Here is a 26,682-nt window from a genome sequence, read left to right as displayed (position 1 = left end):
ACTTGTAAACGAACCATTCTCATAGAGATTTCCAGACTGATTTCGCGAATGAAACTTCTTATTTCAATTCAAGTCTTGATTCTCATTCGGAGCTAATTCCATTTACTGGAGTCAATCCGATTCCGTTATCGGGGCAAATTGCGATTCCCAGGTCAATTCCGATTCCGGAGCCGATTCCGAAATCGATTCCGGAAACTGATTCCGGACCTACTATCCTGAATCGATTCCAGAAAACTTCGGAGCTAGCCGCAATCGATTCTGATGAAAACTTCATTTTTCCCATCGATTATTCGAAATAGGGTCTAGATACGTCTCCGGAAGCGGCTCCGGAATCGGAATCGAATCCAGCATCGAAATCGGCTCCGGAATTGATTCCAGTATCGGAATTGACACGGAACACGGAATCGGAATCGGAATCCGTCGAATTCCGAGCTCCCACCACTATCCCACACACCAACATGAAGATGCCGCCCATTTTGCCACACGATCAGCACCACCACCACCACCCCGGGGCCGGTTTCGGTTTGGGTCCGAGATCAACCGACGGCTCGTCACGTTGCCGAACCGGATCCGCCGAAAGCAGCGTCCCTAAGACGGACACACTTACACACACGCACAAGCGCAGGTGCAGCAACAAGCAGCAGTGGGGCCGGGATGGGTGATGCGCATGCCCGGTGCGGCACAAGGATACTACCGCGACCGAAGCCGGCGCCCCGGAGGGCATGTGTGTGTGTATGTGTGTGTGTGTGTGTGCGCGCGTTTTACGATGCTACCACGAGGCTCCGGACGGTGGCCGTACCGCTCGCGGACGTCAGTCTTGGCGGTGAACTGTTGCGAACAACTTCAGCCTTCAGCGGGAGCGTCCGAGGCCACCGGGAGCGCGCTTCAGGCCAAACCGTCAAAGGACCCGCGCGGTCGCTGCCGGCCGTAAGTGCTGACCATGTGCTGAGTGTGCCGTTGTGGTTGCCGCTATCGCTGTACCGTGCGATCACCGCCAGTCTCAAGCCAGTCTCGAGCCAAGCAAGCAACAGCCCACCAAACCGTCGGCCCGTGTGGCGAATGGTGCTGGTTCCGGGGCACGCCTGGTACGGGCAAGCCGGTGTGCAGTCGCGAATCGGGGTAACGCGAAACCAAAACAAGCAAACAGGCGGAGGCGCGCGCGCGTGATACCACGGCGGTTTCGTGTGGGGTGGCCGTAGGCGCGCGTTGCTCTCTGCCCGTACCACGTGAGTGCGGTGCGTTACACCTGTAGCAGAGTCGTCGTCGTCGGCTGTTTGTTTTCTTTTCCGTATTGGTTGGTGTTTGCAAAAACAAAAGGAGAAAAAGTGAAGCACAAAGTCGAGTCCAACGGTCCCAAACGCTATCGTCCATCAACCGATATCTTGCCTTGTTGTGGGAGCGTCCCAGAGTGTCCAAGAGGTAAAGCGTAGGCACACCAGGCACAACACCGAATCGGCCGGAATCCTTCCAAATCCTACCACACAAACACACACACACACACACACACACACACACACACACACACACACACACACACACACACACACACACACAATCTGTTGAATTTTGTGGCACGAAAGTGAAAGTTGGGCTCCAACTAGCAAACGTCTTCCCAGCAGCAAAGCCGCGCGTGTCCCGTCCAAAAGCGACGACCTCCGAAAGCAACAGGAGAGCAACCAGAAACAGATGGTGTCTGAGCCACGGGCCACGCACTAGCCTGCAGCACACACACACACACCACCACCACCACCATCCACATTCCCATATGCCATTGCCGCCCGCGAGCTTGTTTACCGACACCAACGTGCCGCGACCACATATCATTGCTGGCTCCCTTTCCCCGCACTGGGTCACGTACCGGGGCGCGAACAAAACTTGAACTGATTAGAACGCAACCGTTGGAGCGCCTTTCGCACCAAACCGCGTGGATAAGCGACGGAGACGGGAGAAACTCCAAAACTTTCCACCCCGCACACACTGAACCTGACGCAAGTGACGCATCCAGGCGGGCTTCGGGGCGAGCATTTTTCTCCCCCGTACCTGCGAAAATTGGTATAGAAATGTGTTGATAACCTCTCCGTAGCGGGCGAAAAGGGAATTGAAACCGGCTGCTCGCCACCGCCTACTAATCACCGCCTACCGCCTAAGCGCGTGTGTATTCTTGGATCGAGTAGGTAGAAGACGAACACACTCACACACAGTAGCGCCTCCCTTGCAAGGACCTTTCCATACCACACAAACACACATATCATAGCTGCGTGCGAAAGGTTTCGGGGAAAAACAAACCGTTCTATTTAGTCTGTTGTGGTAAGCCGTGCAACGAGGAGAAGATTTTTTTTACTGTCGAGGCCAGTATCAGTAGTAGTTACGCGTTAAGTGGACAATATCATCGCCTCGAGACACCGCACCACCGCCAGTGCCAGAGAGAAACAGGAAAAACAACAACAACAACAAAAAAAACAAAAAAAAACGGCTTGCTCCAAGTACCTCCAATCAAACGAGCATCATTTCCCAACGATCACACACACCACACACAGAGAGACACACGGAGGACACAAGAGACGCTCTGAAAAGGTGGCGGGTCGGTCGACGTGCAGATTAGCAGCAATCATCAACCAGCCGGAGCAATCTGTCAATCTAATCCTGCGAGCGCGCGCGCGAATAGCGTCCTCACAGTTGAGCCGGGGGGAAATTAAAGGTAGGTGAAAGCGGGGAGCAGCATGAATATCTTCTGTAAGCACAAACACACAACACACACACACACACACACACAATCTGTGAGCTTGATTGTGAAGTAGTAGAAGCGAAGTAGTTAAAACGATGCGAACTGCTGGTTGGAGAGTAATTCACAGTGGCAGAAGTTCACAGGAAAGGTTCATTTTAGTGCGCATGGTTTTTGGGTTTGACACGTTACCGTGGCAAAGATAATAGTTATGTTGAAGGGTTACAAGCAGCAATACATAATTATTACCTTGCTTGTGAAAATACTTACCTAGCACTCGACAGCACTGTTTTGTTAACACAGGTAGATCCCGAGATACACGGTACCTCTTTGGAGCGGTTTTATGGAGATACTTGGTTCTCCTAATTTGACAGGTCTGTGAACAAATTGTACTGCTTTGACACATCAATTGTTAGATAAATAAAAAATAAACATACTCCCTTAAATCCAATTTTATAAATCAATACAAAAGGTTGAAAATTGCATCCTTTTGACAGAATCATGTCACCGTACTGCTTCGAATTACGGATTCTTAAGACGTTTTTGGCATTCAATATTTTCCAACTAATTCAATTTTAATCAGCCAAACTCACTTAACTCAAATCAAACCTTCTAAATTTGAGGAAAAATAAGGATTTCCAATAATTTTACTCGAAACATCGCAAAATATCATAAAACTGCTACGATATTTTGATTCATATTCCGGACAGTTGCAAGATCATGTTTCAAATTACGGACGATTTGATTCATATTCCTAACAGCTTCAAAATTCCTTTTATAACCTTTAAATTTACACACACACTACACCTTTTTAGTGTTTGACATGTTTTAAGGTCTGGATACTTGATTCTGTATGTTGGTGTCCTCCTAGACCGACAGAACGACGGTCTTGCATGCAACGGGGTTTGGGAGCTGTTTTTTTTCTTGTAATCGTAGATACTGAAGAACTGCTACGCGAATTGTCGGTCTCTCGAACGGCCATCAATGCATTTGTCACATACATCTTCTAATATTGTTGTTTTCATGTTATCATCACTGTCTAAAAACATATTAAGCTGTCCATAATTTGAAGCATAACGGTAAATAATTAATTAAATTACTAAAACCTACCAGCTCAAGCAAGCATACACGCAAATATTCTGGCTGCAAATCGCAAAATTCGACTTACAGATATTCGAGATACGAGATTTCTTCTCAGTACGCATTAAGTGCGGGTCTCGGGAATGACCTGTGCAGCCTGTTCTTGAGCTACGCGGTTCTCAGCCGCACCGTTGTCGCAATGACCAAATATACAGGTTAATCTTTACGACAGGCATACCCGGGTATTTAACATTCGTTTTGTATGGGAAGTTTTATTTTTTATATTAATACTTCATTAACTTTTGTTGTATTGACAATTAAATTTTCTAATTTGGTGCAACACTACGGATATTGGTTTTATTTAACCAAATAAATGGTAATTTCAAAGTACCGTTTATGCTTTTCTTTTAGCTTTTTTTAAACCTCGACAATACGTTGTATCAAAGGAAGCCTTCAGTGCTGTTTTATGTGAAATGCTGTGATAGTGCCTTTTTTTATTTATTTTTCATAAAAAAATATTTGATTTTTTTTAAATGGTTTCATAGTCAATATTATCAAAATGTGTGATTAGAAAGTACAGATTTATAATTAGCTTTTTAGCGAGGAATTCTAATTCTTCCACACTTTTATTTGTTAGTAATTTTGCCTATAATTTAAAACACTCGGGAATCCAACCGTAGAGATTTGCTCCAAAATTTGTACTAAATGTGTACAATTTGTACAACGTACTTAATTAAATCAAAGTGATCCAATTAGAACAGACATGCAACTGCTGTTTAGTGGAGGCCTCATCATATGTTCACGCATCTTGTGACTTTGAGGCTTTTTGGACAGCTCGGAAACCACGTATCGGAATACCTCTTTCTTCACTTCATTGCTGAAGGTATTCTTTAGCTATGGTTATGCAAAAAATCAGGCTGATATCTTTCAGAAACTCGAAGAACTATGCGCTGTAAAAACAGTGGTGAATTGTATGAGACAGATAGAATGTCGTATAGTTTATTTTCATTAACAAAATGGCCACAAAGCTTGCCAATATTGACTGATGTTGTGCTACAGATTTAAGTTATAGTTTTTTGATATTAGCTTTGACAAATCGTTCAATTGGAACTTGGTGTGCCTTTTAACTATGTTTAGAGTATTAGCTCCGAACATTAGAATGGTTATACTTAGATTTCCATGTGTGGTTTTAGATATTGTTTTGGTTTTTTTTAAGCTCGCATAACCGAAGAGTATCCTTATCAATGTATGAAGACGATACGTGGTTTAAATAACTTTTCAGAAAGCTTGAAAGTTAGCTCATATCTGGAGTAATTAAAAGGAAATAATTAGATTTGTGGACCGCTAATTGCTTTGCTTAATGTAAGTTCATTTACATGTTCTCTTAATTCTATATAATGAAAGATTTATGGTGAAGAATTTGCCATCAATAGATTTGTGGGAGGATACAAAAAATAGATCAGATTCTATGTACAACCCTTAATGATTTTAGCCGATCAAAGAAGCAGAAGAAGAAGAAGAAGAAAAGAAGAAGAACGATCGACCATACACTAAAGATTATTTATATTTGTTAACAACAAAATGGTAGAACAAACATGCATATGTCCTTTTAGTTATTAATTAATATAGATATTAAAAAAATCCTTCCTGTCTGTTGAGGAGTTTATTTTTTTTTTTAATTTTTAGAACAGTTTGAAAAATTCGAACTCAAGCTGCAAACATTTGAACTATTACAAGCTCATCGGAATGTCAGGATTACGCAAGATTTGGTAATCTGGGCAAACATTTCCAAAGCCTTACCATTCTCAAACTTTTATTGGAGTCATGTTGATTCTTGAATAATGAGAAATTCCTTGGAGCGGAGATAATTACCAGGAAACAATGTCATAGGTGCTAGGTTTCACATAAAAGGTCATGTTAGGCAGACGCTGCATACTGAAGCACTATATAAAAATTGTACAGAGTATAATCTGTTCAGTAAGCTTCAAGATTCAACTTGCAACTCGGATCCTTCGTTTGAATTCGTTACTCTGTAGGTCAGAGAAAAAACTATTTTTTAGGAAATACTCTGCGTGTGTCTTCAAGATAAAGAAATAATCGAAGCGTGACTGATGCAATCGGGAAAAAAACATTTAAAATAATAAATTAGAAAATCGGTATGAATTTGATAATACTATTGTATGGGCATCCTTCTCTCAGAACATCTTGAGATGAACTCAACGGGTCATCGATAATCTATCGAGCCATTGCTGAGTTTGCTTTGTGCCGTACAGCTGTAGATTTCAGCGACAAAGCGAACTATATTGTGCACTCTTCATTTAGCCACAAACGCTTCTATAGAAACGGCATTAAAGAGATACTGTACTCACCGGCGAAGGTCATAAGGATCAGGCGTGCTTTGTCAGTAGCACGCCAGGTAGCGATACATATTTTATTGGCCACACAGCCTAATTACAATTGAAGTAGGGGACCATTTTTCCGATATAACCGCTATTTGCTGATTGCATTCTGGATCCTGTGCGTTCCGTACTAATGTGCATTTGTACTTTCATCCCATCCGTCACCAGCTCGCCTCGAGTAGTCGCTTTTCCCGGGCCTCGGTTCGGCCCGAGCTCTTCATCACTGAAACGCAGACACCTTTAGCTGGCCAAACAGCGCACACCGAAGACGGGAGAGATGAGCAGTTGCGTCTACCGTCCAGCACGGCTGCACCAGGACCAGGATACCGACCGCCATCTGCATCCGCAGCGTACCAGCGCCAGCCTGAACCGTTCGCCATGGTACCGTACCAGCTGGAAGTTCTTGCCCTCGTTGCCGTGCTAATCGGCATCATCGTCAACTCCTACATCGTCGTTATCGTTATCCTTACGAAACAGGTAAGCTTTGGGTGCGCGTCTTCGCAGTGTGGTACGTTTGGTGGTTTCAAATTTTAAATCGAGTGGCGTGTGCGAGGGCGATAGGTCACGAGATGATGCTCCCGGTTTGTAACGAATGCTCCCTAAATTCTTGGGGAAACGAACTTTGAAAGGTTTTGCTGTGCGGTGTCTGGGTCTGGGTCGCGTCGCTTAAAGTCTGCAAGCTCTTGGAACTTCCCCAAATCACGTTCTCACGCGCCTCGCTTGTGGTAATACCACTCCAAGACAGCACCTACAAAAGAGTTGAGCTCGAAAGCACACCCAGATTTTACAGAAATCAATCTTCAGAAACAAAACGTCGGGTCGAGAAGGGAGGGGGAAGGGGATGCATTCTTTTCCCTTGTCGCTTTTGGAAAAAGCCAAAAACCACCACAATTACCTCGTCACGACAGGGGAAAACGTGAAGTACGTTAATCCTCTATCTCACTGGGTATTGTTTGTAAGTGTGTGTGTGTATGTTTATGCGTACGTATGTGTACGTTTGTGTCAATGCTCGTCACCGCCCCGCTGGTTGACTGAACCTTCCAATGTATCGTATCAAGTTTCCATATTCTAACTGCGCGGAGCGCGCGGGAAAGGACCAGCATGCGACGGGAAAGAGAATCTTTGAAGGTTTGGAGAGGGGAGGTTTGGAGCAAAGTTCTGTCGAAACGCTTGTCAACCGCACAGCCACCCCCCAACCCCACCACCCCAAGCCCGCACACCCGCAACACAATTCAAAAGTCATCAAGAGGAGATGCCAAGATCCCTTCACCGTTGGCGGTTGCATTGAAGTGGCCCGAACACAGCGCCGGCACGAGTGGGTACACCACACACCTGTCCGGGTTGCACCTTGCTGGGTTGCCTACGAGCCCAATGGCTACGATGGGGCCGCGAACAATATTGTGTTTTGTCGCTGGGTGCCAATGTAGTGAGTCGCCGCCAGTGCACGCGCGTGTGCCCATTGTTTGCCCATTCCCATTCGATGGTGGGTGACGATGGGGCCTCGGTCGGGCTCGCCTTTTTTCCGCCCCTGTCATCTAAATTTCATTTCCCAACGGCTCTATATGAACCACCATTCCCTCCTTCTGATCCGCTTCGTCGCAAGCTAGGTGTAATCCAGTTTACGAGCACCGAGCTCAGAGGACACGCGGCTCTCCAATTTTACTGGGTCCTGTACGGTGTAAGTGCAGTTTTTTCTGTTGTTACTATCCTCGCTATTGTTGTTTTCGGTGGTGTTCCCCGTGCTCTCTCTCTCTACCCTCGACCACAAACAAGCAAGAAAAGCCTGGAACGTCGCGCACGCAGTCAACGAGCGGCACCGTTTTGTGAAATGAAGCGTGCGATGACAACCAAGCGACGAACGCCCGTGTGCCGGTGGAGACGCCCGGTTGCGGGTATCAATTAAATATTTAAAAGTCAAAATTTTCAAGACCTTTTCATACCGGCAACCCTTTCCAGTGGGTTCCTGCACGCTCCCTTCATGGTGCGAGCAGGCTATTTGCGTCCCAGGCACGGTCCGCCTCCGTCCCCGCAAGCCGTATCCAGCCGCGCCTCATTCTGCACGCGCGATCATTTCGGATTTAACGCGCTTTCATCGTATCCATCTCCAAATCCCTTTCGTGCACTCTCTCTCTCTCTCTGTCTCTCTCTTGATTTTTCTCCTCCTCAGGGAAGAGAGGGGCTTCCCTGTTTCCCAAAATCGAACACAGCAGTAATGTGGCAGGTGGGTGTGTGTGTATGAAAGCGTGCCAGGGATACGGAACAGATGGTCCGCTTCACAGGAGTTTGGTAAAAGTTCTCAAACGTCACATCCACTCCCCGGCATCGCAGGGAAAGCGGTATGTAGCGGAGAACAAGGGAAATGTAACGAGAAGGCGGTGAAGATGTACAGAAAATGAAGCGGTAGAGGCAGCATGGCCATCACTGAAGCAGGACTGATAGACACTTGGGAGCATTTTTCCTAGGCGCGTTCTCTCGCGTGTTTGAAGAAAAGCAACACCGCAAAAGAAAAAGAAAAAGAAAAACGAGAACACGGATGAAAGGAAGTGCTTCTCGAACAGCAAAAGGAAGCCCCACGGCCCCAGCCCAAGGAAAACCCCATGGAACGGAAAATTTATCAATAACATTCCAAACCCCCGTGATCCGCCGGTGGCTCTTTGCGCGCGCTGCTGCCTAAAGCACCTTCGTCCGTTCCGCCAAAAACGGGACAGCAATCGTTGGCCAAGGGTGGGGCGAAAGGTTGGGACGGAATAGGAAAACACACACACACACACATGCATGAGCAAAAATGAAAATCTTCAACCCACTCGCCCCCGCTTTCGGACCCGTTGTGTCAAACTTTTCACTCTCGAGCTCACATCAGCACACGGTCTGATATTCCTGAATTCTAGTCACAGCTTCTAGACGCTCTCCTTCTCTCTTTCTCTGTGTTGCACCATTTTTTTATGTTGCAAGTTCTTGGAACAGAGCAAGGTATGCTAGTGGCAACCCACTCCTTACACACAGACACACACACGGCACATTCACCGCATGTAAATCGAAGGTAAACCGAAAGATACAAACATCCACCGGAACATCCCCGGTGCGTTACTGCACCACTTTCTGATCCATGTTTTGTGTTGTTCTTTCGCCCCTTGCGTAAGATAAGCTTTCCGCATACCCCTTTAAGAAATTGCAACGGTGCGAGCAAAGATTTGCTTTCATCCGGGGGAGTTGCGAAGATGTGTTTGTGTGTATAAAAATATACATGTTGCTGATGGTTGATGACGCGCAACACCGCCTCCAGAGTGTTGCATTTCAACATCCATCGCGTTGGCAGAGAAGTGCGTTATTTTTTTTGCTTGAAAACTGACTTTTTCACTTTTGTCATCTTGCCAATGCTAGATGAAGCAGTAGGGAGAATAGGTTAATTTTGCACCACTGATTCACCAAAACCTCCCCCATTGAATACCGGCATTCCTTTTAGCGACGCTTCAACCGAAAGTGAAGGATGGCAGGGATAGGAGCTGGTTATTATATTTTGATTATTGCTCTTATTGACCGGTTATCGTGTTTTCCGCCGTTTTTTTATGTTTTTTTTTTTTTGTTGGTGTATCTATTTTAAGACCCCGCTCCTCTTGCTGTCGTACGTTCGTGGCACTTTCCTCTTGCTCCGTTTGCTATCTGCTGTTTAGTCGCTTCATTATTTTTTTCCGTTCGATCCCTTTCGGGCTGTTGCTGCTGGACCGATGCCGGTTTTGCCACCCGACACCGGTTTCGCAAAGCTCACATTGGTACAGGCATCGAATCGTCTGTTTTGCCGATTACAATACCCAACCCAAAGAGCCGCAGGCGATGTTTGGTGGCTGGTAGTGATGAAAAGGGAAAGCCACCCACCCAAACCATCAAGCGCAACCGATGGTGAAAATTTAATGATGCCCGTGTCCTTGCGAATCTTCCACGAGTAAGTTTTTTGTGTGTGTGCGTGAATGTTTGTGTGTGTTTAGCTGAACGTGTTTTACTTATTTCTGTGTTCACTTGTTTTCTTTCCTTTTTTTCTATCTGTTTTATCTTCCTTGCCTCGTTTTGCGGTGTCTCCACGCACCTACTTGACAAAGGATGGCAAAGGCAAGAATGGAAAGGAAGTACTCTATTCCTTCGTCCCCTGCCCCGAAAGCGGAACAGCAGTGTGGGATTGGGCGGAAGATGCCTTTTTTCCTTTCCTTTTCGAGCGTGCGTGCATGGGTATCGAGAATGGATCGGTGTGCCGCACGAAAGGCATCGAACCGTGCAGTCGGGCGTGCTGTCCCGTGGACCTGGCACACAAACCCTTGGTAGGGCCCGTTGGTTTGCTTTTTGGCATGTTAAAATCTCGTGCATTTTCTCCAATATTTTCTACACCGTAAATTTTGACGAGCCGGGGAGCGAAGGGGCTATCTATTTTAAGCTCCTGAAAAAGAACCACGGGAAGGGGCAGATTTCCTACCTGCTTGCGTCCAGCGTCATTGCGAATCATCGTCCTCGAACGCACAACCCGCACTCTAGCAGTAAAATCCGTCCCTTCGCTGAAGGGTTGGCGGTACGTGCCGGTTTGGAAAATCGTCGATACAATTCGATTCCCAGTGGCACGATTTCATTCGACTTTCTGCTAAGAACCGGCCCAGAAGAGCCACACCAGACCAGTGGGCAGGGAAGCCTAGCTAGCTAGCAAGAAAAAACCCCAACACGAGGTACCGAAATGAGATAAAAGTGTACGGGCGATGCGCATTAGCCGAAACGAGGAAAACAACTTCTGCTAAACCACACCGAAACCACACGGGAATTCTTGTAAATTCATTTTGTGTGTGTGTTTCGAGGCTTCATCCCTCCCTGCCGCTGCACCCTTCTCTTAAAGGTGTAACCGGGGCACCGCAAGCTCAAGGCTTTAGCAAAAGCTGTTTCCGTAAAGCCAACCAGTTGGTCGATTTGAAACCAAATATCACCAACCAACGCAGCTTCCGTTTGCCGGCTCGGTTTTCCTAGCTTGGATCGGTGAGTTTGTGGCGTCACAACACGCTTGCCCAGCTCTTTATCGAGCCGCCAGTGCGTACCTGTTGCTGTTTCGCTTGCGGTCTGTATCTTCTTGTTTTTCTGTGTTGGGCGTTTTCTCGATACGGGTAGCGCCGCAGAATAAAACAACCAAGCACCAGGAGGAAGGTTTTATTACCATCCAAACCGACCAGCACCAACATATCGCCCGGAACCGGACAGTTGATACCAAAAATGCTGGGTGTGCTGGGTTGTGAGGGACGGTGGATTGCTGCTGGCAAGAAGGTGGTGTTTGGTGATGGTGTGGGTTTGTTCTTCCGCACATTTGCAAAGACCAATCGGGCGGGCATGCCGCTGCGCTGCTGTAACGAATGCTCGGCCGAAAATTAAATAAATCAATCAATGTCGGAATGTACTCACCGAAAAGTTCGTCTCGAGGTTTTTGGCAAACCAGCGCCAGCGAGAGCTGGGTGACTGCTTGCGGTTGGACGGAAAGGCTCATCAAATCGCTCATAATGGCCAATTTAGGGTTTTACGTGCGTCAAGACGGTGTGCAAAGGATGGACGGAGGTGTGTGGCTCAGGTATGTTTCGTCAGTTTTCGGTCTGTGAATCAAGAAAAAAAGTAAAACGGGGGAACAAATTCAACGAAAAAAAAAATACAACTGAACGAACTCAACCATCCTCCCACCCCAGGGTGGCAAACTCGGCTAGATGTAATGTAGCCGGCGTACTCTCACACCCCCACTTGCTACTTCATGTCGTTGTTATCTGTGTGTGTAAGTGCGTACACTCTTTCCCTCAAGTTGATTGAATTTGATTTTCGCTCGGCGCCCGGGGAGCTACCGGGGAAAAGCTTGCCAAACTGCGGGAATAAAAAGTCCCGCGACGCGTGTCCCTGTCGCACTGGCGGAAAAAAAAGCAGGGAACCCCGTCAGCTTCAATTTCCATCACTCGATCTTTCGCGTCGAATTTGTTACTGCCCCCGTGCTGCTCGCTGCTGTGCGTACAAAGTGACAAAAAAGAGCGGAAGCTTTGCAAAAAAAACTCACACACACACACACACACACACACACACACACACACACACACGTTTGCGACAAAGCTCAGGCTTCGAGCGCGTGACAATCATCCGGAACGCCGTGCCGTGATTATGTGTTAGTGGCGGTGTTTGATTTTTTGACAAGCAAATCGATGCGCAAAGGATGAAAACGCCGAAGTGAGATCAATTTCAATTGGAAGTTGGCGTGTTTCCACTTACCCGGTGTCTCTTTTCTTCGTCCGCCCGGGCCGCTCGTTTTGTTTTGCTGGACGCGGCCTGGGCCCAACAGCACATGCACAGCAACAAAGTAGAGAGAGAACGAAACACAAAAAATACATATAAAAGCAATTCAAAATTTGACTAGCAGCAGAGAAAACAAAACACAATAAAGATTATTTGCGTAAAACCTCACCAAACATTGGCTAAAAAAACACACAGACAAACTCATCACTAGGCAGTACCTCTGTGCGGTGATTGACTAGCTCCGGGGCACCGAAAATCAAAACCACCGTTGTCAGTGTGAACCGACACTCTACCACGGTGACAGCGTACGCAACGTTAGGATCATCGTGTGTATGTGTGGGTGAGTTTGTTGAGTCCCCAGCCGACCGAAAATGGACCGAGTTGAATTGATCATTACCTATGCAGGAGGTGGATAAAGCAGAAAACCAAAAACGTTGACACCGGAGCGCTGATGGGCAAGCTTCCCCCCGCTGCTCCCCTTTGTAAAGCTATTTTTCACCTTATTTTATTGCATTACCTTCGGGTACGGGTCTCCGCGGCGGGGCTCGGCCAGGGAGATCGGGAGCCAATCATCTAAATGGAAAAATCAATCTAAATTGATTGAAGAGAGCTTTATTATGAGTGTTTTGCATCTGGCTGGGGGACATTTTTGTTTTTTCGTTGTTTTTTATGTTGATCAATGCGCACATTGTGTACTGTCAATTGCTCCTTTGCCAATCGCGCTCCTGTCGATCTGTGCCGCTTAATCGGAACTAGATTTATTAAATAATTCTTTTACTCTGTCTCTCGCACTGTTTGTTACTCACTTTCCCCATGCGGGCGTGGAATATTTACGGAAAGCAACGAAGTGTCTCATGCAAGTACGGGTGCATACTGAAATTAAAATGGCGAGCAAAAGGATTAAGTAGGATGTGCGAGTGCAGTGTTTTCGAGCGGCTGTAAGTACATCACAGGCACGCGCTGGCAACCCAGGAAGCGTCGGCCCAGATTCGATCTAGCCACCATTAATGCACCAACTATGGTGTGCGGGTATGTGCGGTTTTTCTGGTGTAAATGTGTGTGAGTGTGTGGGTGTGCGGGTAGATGCTATGGCAGCCATCCATCACGGCGCTCGGGATGTAATTACATTTGTCCTCGCTGTGTTCGACTTCCTCATCAACGCTCGGGAAAAGATGCACCGGATCCTCTGTCAAGTACGGCTGATTGGCTTTTATCGTCCGATCGCTTATGACTTTTCGCCTTCCCATTCGCCATTGTCGCCTGGGTTTGGCGGTGGTGTCAGTGAAAGACGGGGCAGCTTTTTCTGCCAAACCTCTGTACCGCAACACCAACCTAATCGGAAATCGTGAAATGCCTGTAGAGTGCCCGGCTCGAGCAGAAACACACAATGGAGAGGTGTTAATAGAGTTGAACGTATAATGGTGAGCAGGCTGTCCAGCATGCGACTTTTTTGACATTGACTGGTAGGATTTCACTCCACACGCTTTGTGTGGTGCGGGGTGGATCGATTTTTGGACATTAGAAAGGTTTTATGTCATTTTTTTTAGAACTAGCAATCATGTGCTGCTGTCAAATCTTCCGTGCTGGTTGGTCGCTTATTATTCCGAGAAACCACAGTGCTCCGGGAACGACACTGGCTGATGATTCCGCGAACTGCAAACTTCTGCGTATCTCAGCATTCTACGTATTGCTGCAGTTCCACAAACAATTCCAGAAACTTTGCCGCACCGCGGCCCGGTATTACATGGTGGCTGGATTTACAATGCAGCCGTCCGCTGACAGCACCTGTACCGCACCAGCAGGCTTCACGTAAAATGCAAATGAAATGCAGCGGTTCCGATCCTGCCAGTCGGCAATATAATTAGAGACATTCGGAAGAGGACTTTTTCGTTCGTTTTGCACAGTAAATCATTGCTTCACAACGCCTAAATTTATGCATTCCGCAGAACAAAAGCTGATTGCAATGCAGTAGCTGGTCGAGTGCAAAGGTTTGCTTTTTCCTTTGGATTGGAAGTTTTCCGGCACAAGTCGTGACACCATCTTTGACATGGATAGCGTCTGATGCTATGCATCATGTATTTTATAATCAATTGTCTTACAAATTTTAGTTTAAAAAGTAAGTTCGTGCATGGGTAAGCACTAGAAATTTGTTATGCAATAGCGAAGATGTTACCATGCTGCTACTAGCAGGCGGGAAAACATGTTTCGTTCACGTTCAGGCGTTAGAAACTTTAACAGGGATCATTTTTTACGTAAGACAACCGCCGGAGCGTTAATTAAAGCAACTACGCTGAACTTGAAACGTCAACGAAGAGTATCACTAGGTGCATTGCATACATCTAGGCGCTTGTATCTGCTTGCAAAGTATGCACAGCAAACATGTTCAACATTTTGGCTCAGATAAAAACGAAGACCTAAACGACACTTTGAAAGTGCAAAATGTTGCTCCAATTAGTTTGCTAGCACGTTCAGCAAATACTTTAGCAGCTATTTTACCACCGCGTAGTGGCAGTTGGCGTTCATTTGCTTAGAAAGCTCACACTAAAGTGAATGACGTAATGTTGTACCGGGGAAATTACATAAAACACAAACAACGAGCAACAAATCGAGGCTAATTAACTATCGGTTACACACAGCATCAATTCCTCCCGACTGTTTGCACTCGTACAGCGGAGAAGTAAAAAAAAAATCGCTTATCCCTTCCGTCCCATCAATTGCCAACAAAATGGGAGAGGAAGCTGCTGTTTGCACGAAACCAAATCAAAGCTAAAAGATGAAGCGAATGATTTGTGCTATAATTGCAACCAGCACTAACCAACCAACGACAGGCGGCAGCATCAGCACCACCACTACACCTTTTTTTTGCCTCCCTATACCCAAAACGGCACATCGATCGGGCTTTCACCACTCCAGCACGTTTCGCATTCGCCACCTGCCTTCAGCCCGTGCTCGGTGGCACGCTCCCCAACGCTTCCCACTAACTGTCGAAGCAATCATAATAGCCGGGGCGCTGCTGCTCGGTGCTGCTGTAGTTAGTGCGGATTTTGTTTGCATTGCGGATTACGCTCGTCTCGGCGCAAACAGACTGCATCCATTGGCGCTGAAAATTGGTTCGCCTCGTGCCTCGGTCGCACCGGGGAGGATTTTCACGCCCAACCAAACCATGGCAGCAGCGTACCACCGGAGCCTGCACTTTCCGCGTAACCACACCGAGAGTTAAGGCAAGAAACCAAATCCCGTTCAGATCCGTGGTTTTCCAGCCCAGCTGCTAAGAAAGGCGCACAGGGGTCACATTTCGCGTAAACTCTGCCGGACGGTGGAGATATTTTACGCCTGGGCGCAGGTCGACTTGCTTGTTGCTGTGTATGTGTGTTTTTTTTTGTTCATTGCTGCTTCTCCTTTCTTGGCAGCACTGTCTGGGTTGATACCTTCGCCAGAAAAGTGCTTTTTGCTTCACCGGTGTACATATTTCGTGTTTTTTTATATTTGCTAACGTGTTTTTAGCGCGCCTTTGCAATTCCGGTGAAAATGAAAATCGTACGCCTGAATTGCTACTATTTTACTACGCGAACGGTAACCTAGATGGCGCCCGGCTGGGAAGCGCTTTTTGCGCCTGCAAGGGCTGCAATTTCCCAGCATAGAGACCATTTTACCTACCCCAGTTAATGCCTTTCGCTTGCTGCTGTGTCGTTATGTGCCTTTGTCGTACGGGCACGATGGGACGACGATTATTTATCGTCCACCCAATCGGTCGGCAGATACATACATATTGGATTTCCTTACTCGGTGTATGTCTTTCCGTCCGGTGCGCACCCCCCGGGAAACGGTGGAGGGGCGCGTGAAAGGGGGCCAATTATCGGGCAACCGGGGCGGCTGGTGACCAATTGCAACGATTGGCCCGTTAACAACGGGGTGGCACGATTTATTTCCCTCGTGCAGACCGGCGAGACCATTACCGGTGTGCTGAGGCGATTAATTTGTACAGGTTTATTGCACGCTTAGGTTATTGGCTGCTACCTACCGCCCGGTGTGCCGACGGTACGCCATCGGCAATGCGATTCGTAAGCCTCGAGCAAAAGTGCAACTCTAATGCGCGTCTCCGCGATTGTCAAGCCGGATGCACTCAGACAGCATCTTTGTGCCTTTGTGCAGAATGGGGGGGGGGGGGGGGCATGTTATCACATTTCTTATTTTTCAAACGTCAACAACTTTTAATTGGTCCGTCTGTTGCCGCAGGAACTCTCTGTCGGTGTTTTGTTTGTGCGGTAGGTTGTGTGTGAGCGTGTTTCGTTTCTTTATTCCGAGGGCTTTGTTCCGCCCTGGTTGCGTCGTTTCCCAGGAAACCGAAACAGCTAAGAAGCTTTTCTGCTTGCCACTGCTAGCAGGTCAGCTAGCTGCCCGGGGAGCAGGGTGCAACTAGTTACCATAATTGAAGTTATCCGTCTAATGAGCTGCCTCGATCATTGCTCGCTGTCTTTTTATTGTTTATTATTATTATTCCTCTTTTTGTTGCAGATCACGTTCGCCAGCAAAATACTGTTGCTGCATCTCGGCGTAGTGAACGCGGTACTATGTCTGTTCTATCTGATCTTCTACGGCATGAGCCTGCTCCAGCTGCTGCCGGTAGCGCTGGACGCGATGGATGTCGCCTGTCTGCTGTTCGGGCTCTGCTTCAACACGCTCCACTCGATCGCACTCTGGACGCTCTGTGCACTGAACTTCGATCGGTACTTTGCGATCGCGACGCCGCTACACTACGGGACGTTCATCAACACGAAGAAGGTACGGTTTTTGGTGTCGGATGCTACCTTCTCTATCATTATTGTACATTCTTATTAGATTGTATGCCGAACTTCTTCTTTTTTAAAGCGTGTGGTTTGATTTTTGCGATTCACTACTTGTATATTTGTGCAATTTCCATTACATTTGTAAAGCCTATTCTAGCATTAAATTTATATTTAATTTTAATTTAATTTAAAAATCTTAAAAGTATTTCAAAAACATATTACAGAGAATTAGCCGATTCACAAACACCTGTTGACACTTCTTGAGGCCCACATAAAGGACGATATGTAAAGCTAGAGTTTCTTTTAGCAATCATAATTTTGATCTCTTCTTCTTATTCGTCTTTGAGGAGCAGGGTACTATTTCATTTATTTATTTCACTTATTTATTCAGTTTAATAGACCTTATTGGCGCTTTCAAACGAAAGTACACCCTGAGGCTTAACCTAAATACTAACAGTAACACAAGAAGCTAGCGTGCATCACGAACACTATTGAGGAACTCAGTGCGCGACATTCCTGGTTCGAACGTACAGCATACAGCATTGAACTTACGACACACCACATAGAGAGGATCGCGGTGGCTGGAACGTGAATGACGGTTCTCAATGGCGATCAGATTCCGGGATCGAAGCGTTCTTGCAGGAGCGTAGAGGTTGATTGAAGCGACCAGAGTAAATCCGAAATGAAAGTAGTTTGTGCATCACGATGGCGTTGTTCGAGAGAATCAATGCCGAGCAGGGCACAGCGTGTATGGCACTCATTACCATTCCAGCGGCTAAGGGCAGGACGACACTAGTGGCTTTAGGTTGGACGGACTCAAGGCGAGCTATTTCATGACATGCGGATAGGCACCAAACTACGGATGCGTGTTCAAGCGCAGGACGCACTAAAAATCAGTACAACATTTTTTGACTATCAAGTCACGGAACTCATGGGGCAGCTTGGAAAGAAGGCCTATCAATTAATTGCCTCGAGGAACCACGCTGACCATCTGGATGTTGCACTTAAATTTAGCGTTCAATATTGCTCCGAGGTTGCAAACACTGTTTTACGCTCTAATATTCTGCCGTCTCTTTTATAGTCGAGAATAAGAGGCTCACGCAGTCGACTGAAAGTAATTGTGACGCATTTATCTATGCTTAGATTTAGGTAAATATTGAAGCAACATGAGGAAAACTGGACGAGGATCCTTTGGAGTCGAAATTGATCGGATGGATTCTTAACAGGCAGGAAGACTTTAATGTCGTATGCATATGAGAGGTGACAGTCAGAAGGAAGAATAAGCGACAGGTCATTCACGTAGAGTATGAAGAGCAGTGGTACAAGGTTGCTGCCCTGAGGGAATCCGAGGGGGTACATTTAGGGGACGAGACGAACATGTCACAAACAAAACTCTAGTCAGGCAATTAAAGAGTCAGGGAGCCAACTCCCTGAAGTATCCAGCTTTTTGACTAGTATCGAATTAGGGATGCTGTGAAATGCTGCTCGTATATTCGTATAAACAGTATCGACTTGCTAGCCCTCATCGAAAGCAATGTGGCAAAGGCTGGTGAATTGCACGAGGTTCGAGGATGTGCATCTCTTGGGAAAGGCTTTCGAGACTTAATTGTATACTATCGATTCTAATGGATGGAGAACACGGCTCGAAGGCTCATAATGGTATATGTTGAAGAGCTGCATTAATTTGATCTAGATCAATGACGTCGGGTGAGAAGGTGTCAGCAAAGCGCATGGCAAAAATATCGCACATTTCGTCCTGTGGACGAAAATGCGATCTTGCACAGGTGAAGACCTGATTTCCGACAAGGTGGACCGCAGCCAGGGAGCGAGCATCCTGGAGAATTGTTGCCGGGCCGGGCCATGTCACATCGACGTGCTCTATCGTGAGCAGGCAAACAAGAGAGAGAGAGAGAGAGAGACAGAGAGAGACAGAGAGAGAGAGAGAGAGAGAGAGAGAGAGAGAGAGAGAGAGAGAGACGTCGTGTGTAATATTCTATGCTCGAAAAATATCTATTTTATAGAAACATATTGTAAGATATACTGGTCTGTTTAGATTTCCGACTGCTCCAGTCATGTACCTCGTGTTCGTCTATAGCAGAACTCGATTTTAAGGGTATACAGGTAGTGTCCGAAATACGCGCTGCCTGATGTATGCTGATTCTGAGATGAGCGGATTTTAAAAATTTGGTAATTTTTTGGTCAAATTCTAATGGATTGCAGGAACGTCGATTGTGAAATCCAAAATAAATATATATTCTGTTATATTTTTCAAATCAATTAAAATATAGTTTAAATGTTCAGTCAAAATCATATCGAATAATTGATATCATTAGCAAATCACCAACTACAAGCAAAAATTCGCGCGGTGGTCTCGTCAACTGCCCGACTTAAAAACATGCCCGTCGTGGGTTCAAGCATAGAATGGACCGTCATCCCGTAGCAAGGGCTGACTATCCCTCAGCGTGCTACTGAATAAGTCTCGAAAGCCTATATAGGTCGGCTTGTCGGGTAGGACATAGCATCAAATGCTACTACTTATATACTGCCAAATAGAAAACATATAATATACTGTGGCGAAATTAGGATATGGGGGGCCTCAAGCGGTGAAAAGAGGAAAGGGGAGGTCTCCGGTAATTGTTGCACATAAAATTATTAATAGGTTTTTATAGAATTGAGATATTGATTTGAAATTTAAGGAGTTCCTGGAAAAACATACTTCCTTTCAGTTAAAAAAATGAAATGTATAATTTGTATAACAATTTCTTCCAATTGGTGTCCCTTCTTTAACCACCTACCCGCATAGGTCATACATTTTGTTTATTTGCCTTTTCACAGCTTAAAAGCGTTTCTGTTTGGTTCTAGTAGTCGTATAGATTTCAAATATATTGCAAATATATGTTTTAAATTATATGTTTATTAGAATTCTTAATTATATTTTTCTTCGTTTATAATATATAAGAATTGCGTTAACCTAAGCCGATAATTATCATGAAAAATACGTATACTCGCACAGAATACTGCCAACTCATATACACATTGAATTATCTTCATACATCGGTACAAGTTTATACAATTAAGGAAAACGTTTATGTGAAAAATATACATAACACAGGATTTAGAAACAAATCTTATTTTCTATGTATATTAAACAAAAGAAAAATACATCTTCACTAAAAATTTGAAGTCTACATACTAAAACCAAAGAGAAATACTTTTCAGCTGTGAAAGTTGCCATAGAAAATGTTTAAAAATGTTCGCGACCGCTCAGTCCGTTCAATCCGCCACTGCTCATATATTCGATGTATTTTTAATTAAAACCACAAACACAGAAAATCGAATTTGGCAACCTTTACATGCGAAACAGTAAAAAATGCTAGATTGCATATATTCAGGCGCTTAAAAACCTGTGTGCATTTAGGCGCTTATATGAGAGTTGCTATACACCGGGGCACTTAATCCATACAATCCATTATCTAGCTAGCATTATCACATCTCAAATCTTACATAGAACATCTAGATCAAATGAAAAGTCTTGAAAAAAAACTGTCAAAATACACACGCAACTTACCTGCACCCTATCGCATGTGACTTGACCTGCCTATTTCCTTTTCTCTTTCTCTCTCTCTCTTTTCTAAATCTATCCTTTTTCTACTACGGTTCTCGGTTAATTGCCATTATCTGACACCTGGCGCCATATGCTTCATATCCTTCCTCTCCCTCACGCCCTTCGGCTATCTTCTGTGCCCCACGCAGCAGGTCCTGATAACGCTCGGTGCCGGCTGGATCGTCTCGACGCTGTTCAGCCTGCCGCAGGCGGTGCGTATCTCGGCCTATAAGTTCGACAGCGACTACAAGCTCTGCCTGCCGATCCTGCAGACGACCGAATCGCTCATCTACAGCATCTGCTTCGTACTGTTCACCATTCTGCTACCGATAGTGCTGATACTGGGCTGCAACATGAAGGTAAGTTAACCGTTTCCCCTCGATAGCATTATCAAGTGCCCGGTGTAATTACGCCCTGACCGAGTGCGCCCCCAACCAGCTACGAAATGTCAAACTGGACACACGCGAACCAGGGACAGCAATCAGGAAAGTCAACCATCATCCTCGTACTTCCCGGGTGATTCCCGTCTAAACCGTTCGCCACTGAACCATTTGGTCCGGGAAAATTCTTGCGTGATTTTACGACACCTTCACCCCGTCCCGATGATACCTGGGCTAGAGATTAGGTTCAGTGCGGTCTCCTATATTTAGCCGGCATTTCGAATAATGCCGTATTTAATTAGGTGCCTATCGGCAACCCCGCCCCTGCCGACCAGTCCCGACTTTTCGTCTAGAAATGTATCCAAAAGCTGCTTATTACTCGCGGGCTCGCACGTGTGTGTGTGTGGCCCAAAACGACAAAAGGATAAAAGGAAAAGGGCAAAAAACACCGACCAAATTTCGAGCTCCTGTGTGAGTGTGGTTTTCTTTTTTTTGTGTGTGTGTTATTAGTTCACTTTCCTCCCAACTGTTCGAAATGAGTGGGAAAAAGCACACACACAAACACATACATTGATATATACACTCATACACAGTACTCAGCTCATGAATATGAATGTGCGATAAAACTTCAAAAAGCTCCAGCCCCGGAGATCACGGGTGCCGCCGGGCGGGCGTAGTAATTGCGCCCGAATGGTAGGCAACCGGCGCTGCACGCGTCACCGGTAGATGCCGAAAGCGGGAGCGCCTGCCTGCCGGGCGGTTTTGGGATCGAAAGGCAAACCATCATCGCCATCATCGTCGTCGGAGCTTACCATTTGCATCCTACCTGGTGTGGAAAGGGGGTTGCATGGAGGTGGTCGAACGCTTGCCTACCGGATGCTTGCATGATTTCTCGCTTTTCCAATTTTGCGCTCCGGGCGGGTGACGGGCGGGACGGGGCAGCCATTTGTTCGTTTTGTCACGACTTGCAGGCGAATCTTGTGGCCCACTGGAGGTAGGCAGGGGGCGTGAGTTACTGTGCGGGAGCGGGTCCCGAGAATCGATAAATCGATAGCGGGCGATATATTTTAATCAACTTCCCCAATCGTTCGTGCAATCGTGGGCACTGCAGGTTATGGTAGTACCTTTGGATGTACTTTTACCTTTTCCCTGTGTTTCTGTTTTTTTCTTTCTCTCCAGCCCTGCCGCTTACTCTCTAATTCCACGAACTTACTCATACACATATCCGTTATCCAGGAAGCGGGGAGGAGGGAAGGATTATACCATTCCCCTGGCAAAGGAATTGTCGTGAACCTTTCCTTCAAGGTCGAAGCTGTGGCTGCCAAACAGATCGCCTGACGGTGTAACCTTCACCTTACGACTGTACTGCGGTGACTGTGCATGAACTTTCAACTCGCTCACTGCTGTACTGTTCAATATTAACGAGCTTGATTCGTCCCTTCTTAATTAGCCTTCGAGATCGAGTTTCAATATCCACGAGATCATTCTGGTCGTTGTAAAAGTCGAATGTAAATCGTGACAATATGTCTTCCTTAACTTTATTTGATTGTTACATTTCATTGATTTGATGGTGGTCTTCTTTTATCTCCTCTCTTCTCGGTTAGCTCTGCTTTTAATCAGTCTTGTACAGTGTATTTTGGATGGCATGATCTTCTCTTGTCTCTTTAGCCGGTCTCGTAGTACAGTCATCAACTCGTACGACTTAACAACATGCCCGTCATGGGCTCAAGCCCCAAATGGACCGTGCCGCCATACGTAGGATTGACTATCCTGCTATGGGGGGATCAAAAAGTCACTGAAAGCCAAGCTCACTTCACTAGTGGGTACTGGCAGGCCCTTGACCGACAGCGGTTGTTGAGCCAAAAGAAGAAGATCTTCTCTTGTTCCTATGTTCCCAAACATTCCAGAAACTTTGATCTTTGAACTTTAAAGTTAAACGATGGACTCTAAAATCTAACAGGCTTTAATAACAAAGGAAATTCTACGGATTAATGGTACATACTTTTGTTTGGGGTCTGAGGTCCTCTGGGCGTTTATCATATCTGCAATTGAAGAAATCATTCCGCAGAATCAGTGATCTATACAGTGGAACCCTTCATAACGAGTTTTTCGCATAACGAAGAAATCTAAATGTTCTACAAATACCCCTCTGAACTAATAATATCTCGCATAACGAGTGATTTTATGTTTGTTCCCGATAGGAAATTGTGATCATTTAGAGAGTTTCAATACCAATAATCGTTAAATATCAGGCTATTTCCAAAAAAGGCAATGTATAAGTGTGGATGAAAAGGAGGTGACACATTAACGCCCACTGCCAGTCCAAAACTCACGAAGTCATACAACAATCGAAAAAAGCCGGGGCAGGCTCAGGCTCAGTCATACAAAATCATGAAAAAGTCTGCGCCCTTGAGGTGAGGTAGTGTCTTCAGTTTAATTGCTCCATTTCTTTCCTTCTTATTGGACAATTTTGTCGACTCTTCGGCTTCGGCCGAGGAAGTGGGCAGGAAGTGGATTTTAGTGTGAAGTGTACCTCCCTAAGAAGCGTGTGTTGTACAAGTGTGAGGTGTATTGATGAGTGTGTTCTTGCATGAATTCTTGATCTACTCGCTCTTAAAGACTTGATTCTCGCTCTTAAAGACGAGAATGCTGATTCTACGAATTGATCAATGCATTACTGTCGCTACTTGGAAGTGTTCCGTATGGTCATGATACATATAAACCTTATATACCTCCTCTTTTTTGACCTGGAACCAACTATTTCACTTTTCATACAATTTGTATGACAAAGAGTCTCTCGCATAATGAGTTTTTTGCATAACGTGTGAGTCATTGGGACGAAATAAACTCGTAATTTAACTGTATTTTAAATCTTTTAGTCCTTGGCATAGTTCTTTGGCGATGTTCTCCGTACATTTGGGAAATACCTCACATAATTGAGATTTGTTTACAACTGTACAACATCAGTCATCTTCACGACGTGATGCTCTCGCTTAAATGATTCAATAAACATACCTCCTCGGATCTATGCCAGGCACCGAAATAATGGGCTAGTTTCATCTCCCACAGGTACTGATGATCGCCCGTTACCAGCGCAATCGGATCGCGTCCGCCATCCTAGAGGTGACGCTGTCCGCCCAGCTCACCATCACTCACCAGCGCAATCCGTTCTTCGTGCCGAGCGCGACCGGTGCCGGTCCGGCCGGTTCCGGCCCGGTGGCCGAATGCAAACCGTACACGCAAGCCTCGAACCAGAACAATCCGGCCGCGAACGTGATACAGCTGGTCGGGTCCGCCATCCTGTTCCACTGTCCGTACTACCTCGTGATCCTCTGGAACAGTGTGCTCCCGTTCGTCGGCAATGGGTGGCGCACGCCCGCCCTGCTGCTCAATCTGGCCTCCTTTCTGCTGCTCCTGTCGCCGACCATCAACGCGATCCTGTACGGCGTCCGGAGTAAGATCGTGCGCCGCTCGTTCCGCAACATCTGGCGCAAGCAGAAGCAGAAGATCGAAATCCACTACGAAATCCAGGCGCGCACCCCGTCGACCTGCGGTTCGCGGCGCCCGTCCCTCAGCGGTACCCAGTTCCAGCAGCAGCAGCTCCAGCAGCAGCAGCAGCCGCTGCTGCTCGCGTTCGCCGCCGAAACGAGCCGGCCCGGTTCGGCCGACACCCGGTCGGAGGTGGGCCTGGAGCCGCCGGACGGCGGTTCCCTCGAGGCACCGTCGCTCCAGTCGCCGCTCGGGCGCGTCAAGTTCGGCAGCTGTTCCGCACTGAGCGGGCCGCTGTTTGTGGGCGGTGCGGCACCGAGCGCACACCACGGCGGCAGCGCCGGACCACGGCCAAAGATCACCATCACGAAGATACTCACGGACGAGGAGCTGGCGGTGCAGACGCCACCGCCGCCCCCGTCGCCCAGCTCGCCGACCGCGTTCGAGTTTCACCATCACCACATTGCGGCGGCCGCCGTCGACGGTGGGCGGCTGCCGGCGGCTCTGGTCGCCACGATACCACCGATGATTAGCACCACAGACAATCTCAGCGTCGCTGGACAATCAGGTGCCAAGCTGCACCCCGCCGCACCCCTGTCCGCCGGTCTAGTCTGTCTCGAGCCGAAGATATCGTTTCGGAAGTTTTCCTCGCTGCAGGAAATTTTAGGCAACGGGACAGACTAGCAAGGGTAACCGGGCGAGACGGGCGCGGCCAGGTGAGCTATTATACACCTACCCTCTTATACTATACACGTAGAGAACATAGACATATATACATATATACCTAAACGTATATACTATTACACGTACCATTTAGATGTGAAGCAAACATTTACACTGCTGCGCAGGGGGAGAGCTTGCGCACTCACCGAGGCCCACCCTGGTGGACCGATTAAGCAGCTCGGTCAAAAAAGGAGGGTGTGGGGTGTATTTAGCAGGGAGGCGCGACAAGCTTGATGCCTCCTTTAAAAAAACGGAAATATATGTAATGAGATGAAAAACTGCAGTACAGTGCGGTTACGAAACAAAAACGATAAAAAAGAAGAAAAAAAAGAAACAAACAAACGAAGTAGAAGCACCCTTGCAAACAACTGTTAAACTGTTCTAGAAGAAAAAAATACTTTCTTCGCTCGACGCTTTGAAAAACAAAAATAAAAAAGTAATGAAAAATTATATCGCAACAATTAAAACACTAGAGACACCCCATTTGCGGGGTGAGTGATGGAAACGAAGGAATTTAAACAAAACCAGAAAAAAAGAACAGAGAAACTTAAAACCACCCACCCGATCAGAGCCCACACGTGGTAAACGAAACAATATTTAAGAAGTAAAGAGGATGGGGAGAGATAGAAGCTCGTGGAGTATATATTTCATTGCACGTACAAATCATGTTTGAAACTTTAGGACAACAGCAGCCGTTTAGCAAAGTAGTAGCGCAAAACCAAAGCAGAAAAAGGAAAGGAAGAAGAATGAAGTATTCATGAAGAGTAATGAAGTAAAAACGTAAAACGTTGTACAAGACCTAACCAAATAAACCAAAGGAAACTAAACTAAAGAGAAAGAAATAGAGTAAAAGAGAAAAATAAGAAGAAGGGAGGAGAGATAGAGAAAGAGAGAGTGAGTGTGTGTGAGAGAGAGAGAGAAAGATAGAGAGAGATAGAAAGCAAACGAAATGCGAGGTTATCAGCAAACAAACCCTCCTAGTTCACGTCAGAATAGAGTTTAGGTTATTGAATGCTGAAAAAAAAACGGAACGGAAGCTAGAGCTAGGGCATATCGCTGATAATTGATGAATTTGCAGGTCAGGTTGCCCGGTCCTGCCAACTTTGCTCCATATAATGTAGCAAAAAAAACCACCAGAACAAAAAAAACTAAAAGAAAACAGAAAAACCGATGGAATAAACTACAAGGAAATGTTTTGTGTTAGCTCATA

The 26,682-nt window shown here is 46.3% G+C and overlaps 1 protein-coding gene across 2 annotated transcripts; it reads left to right on the top strand.

Annotated features, from left to right (window-relative positions):
* Positions 1-819: 819 nt before the first annotated feature.
* Positions 820-26,682, top strand: LOC5666765 (trace amine-associated receptor 4). Of its 2 annotated transcripts, none has more exons than XM_061644713.1 (5): positions 820-2,698; positions 6,370-6,678; positions 17,005-17,271; positions 21,033-21,239; positions 24,330-26,682. In XM_061644713.1, the coding sequence occupies exons 2-5, from the start codon at positions 6,580-6,582 to the stop codon at positions 25,431-25,433; spliced, it is 1,677 nt and encodes a 558-aa protein (XP_061500697.1). In that variant the 5' UTR covers positions 820-2,698; positions 6,370-6,579; the 3' UTR covers positions 25,434-26,682. The 2 variants fall into 2 exon arrangements, with proteins under 2 accessions (XP_061500697.1, XP_061500686.1); XM_061644702.1 differs by having other exon boundaries at positions 21,030-21,239.

Source organism: Anopheles gambiae, chromosome X (genome assembly GCF_943734735.2).
Source record: "Anopheles gambiae chromosome X, idAnoGambNW_F1_1, whole genome shotgun sequence".
In the NCBI taxonomy this organism is placed as follows: Eukaryota; Metazoa; Arthropoda; class Insecta; order Diptera; family Culicidae; genus Anopheles; species Anopheles gambiae.
The sequence above is the reverse complement of the archived record's forward strand: the minus strand, read 5'-3'. Positions and strand labels throughout refer to the sequence as shown.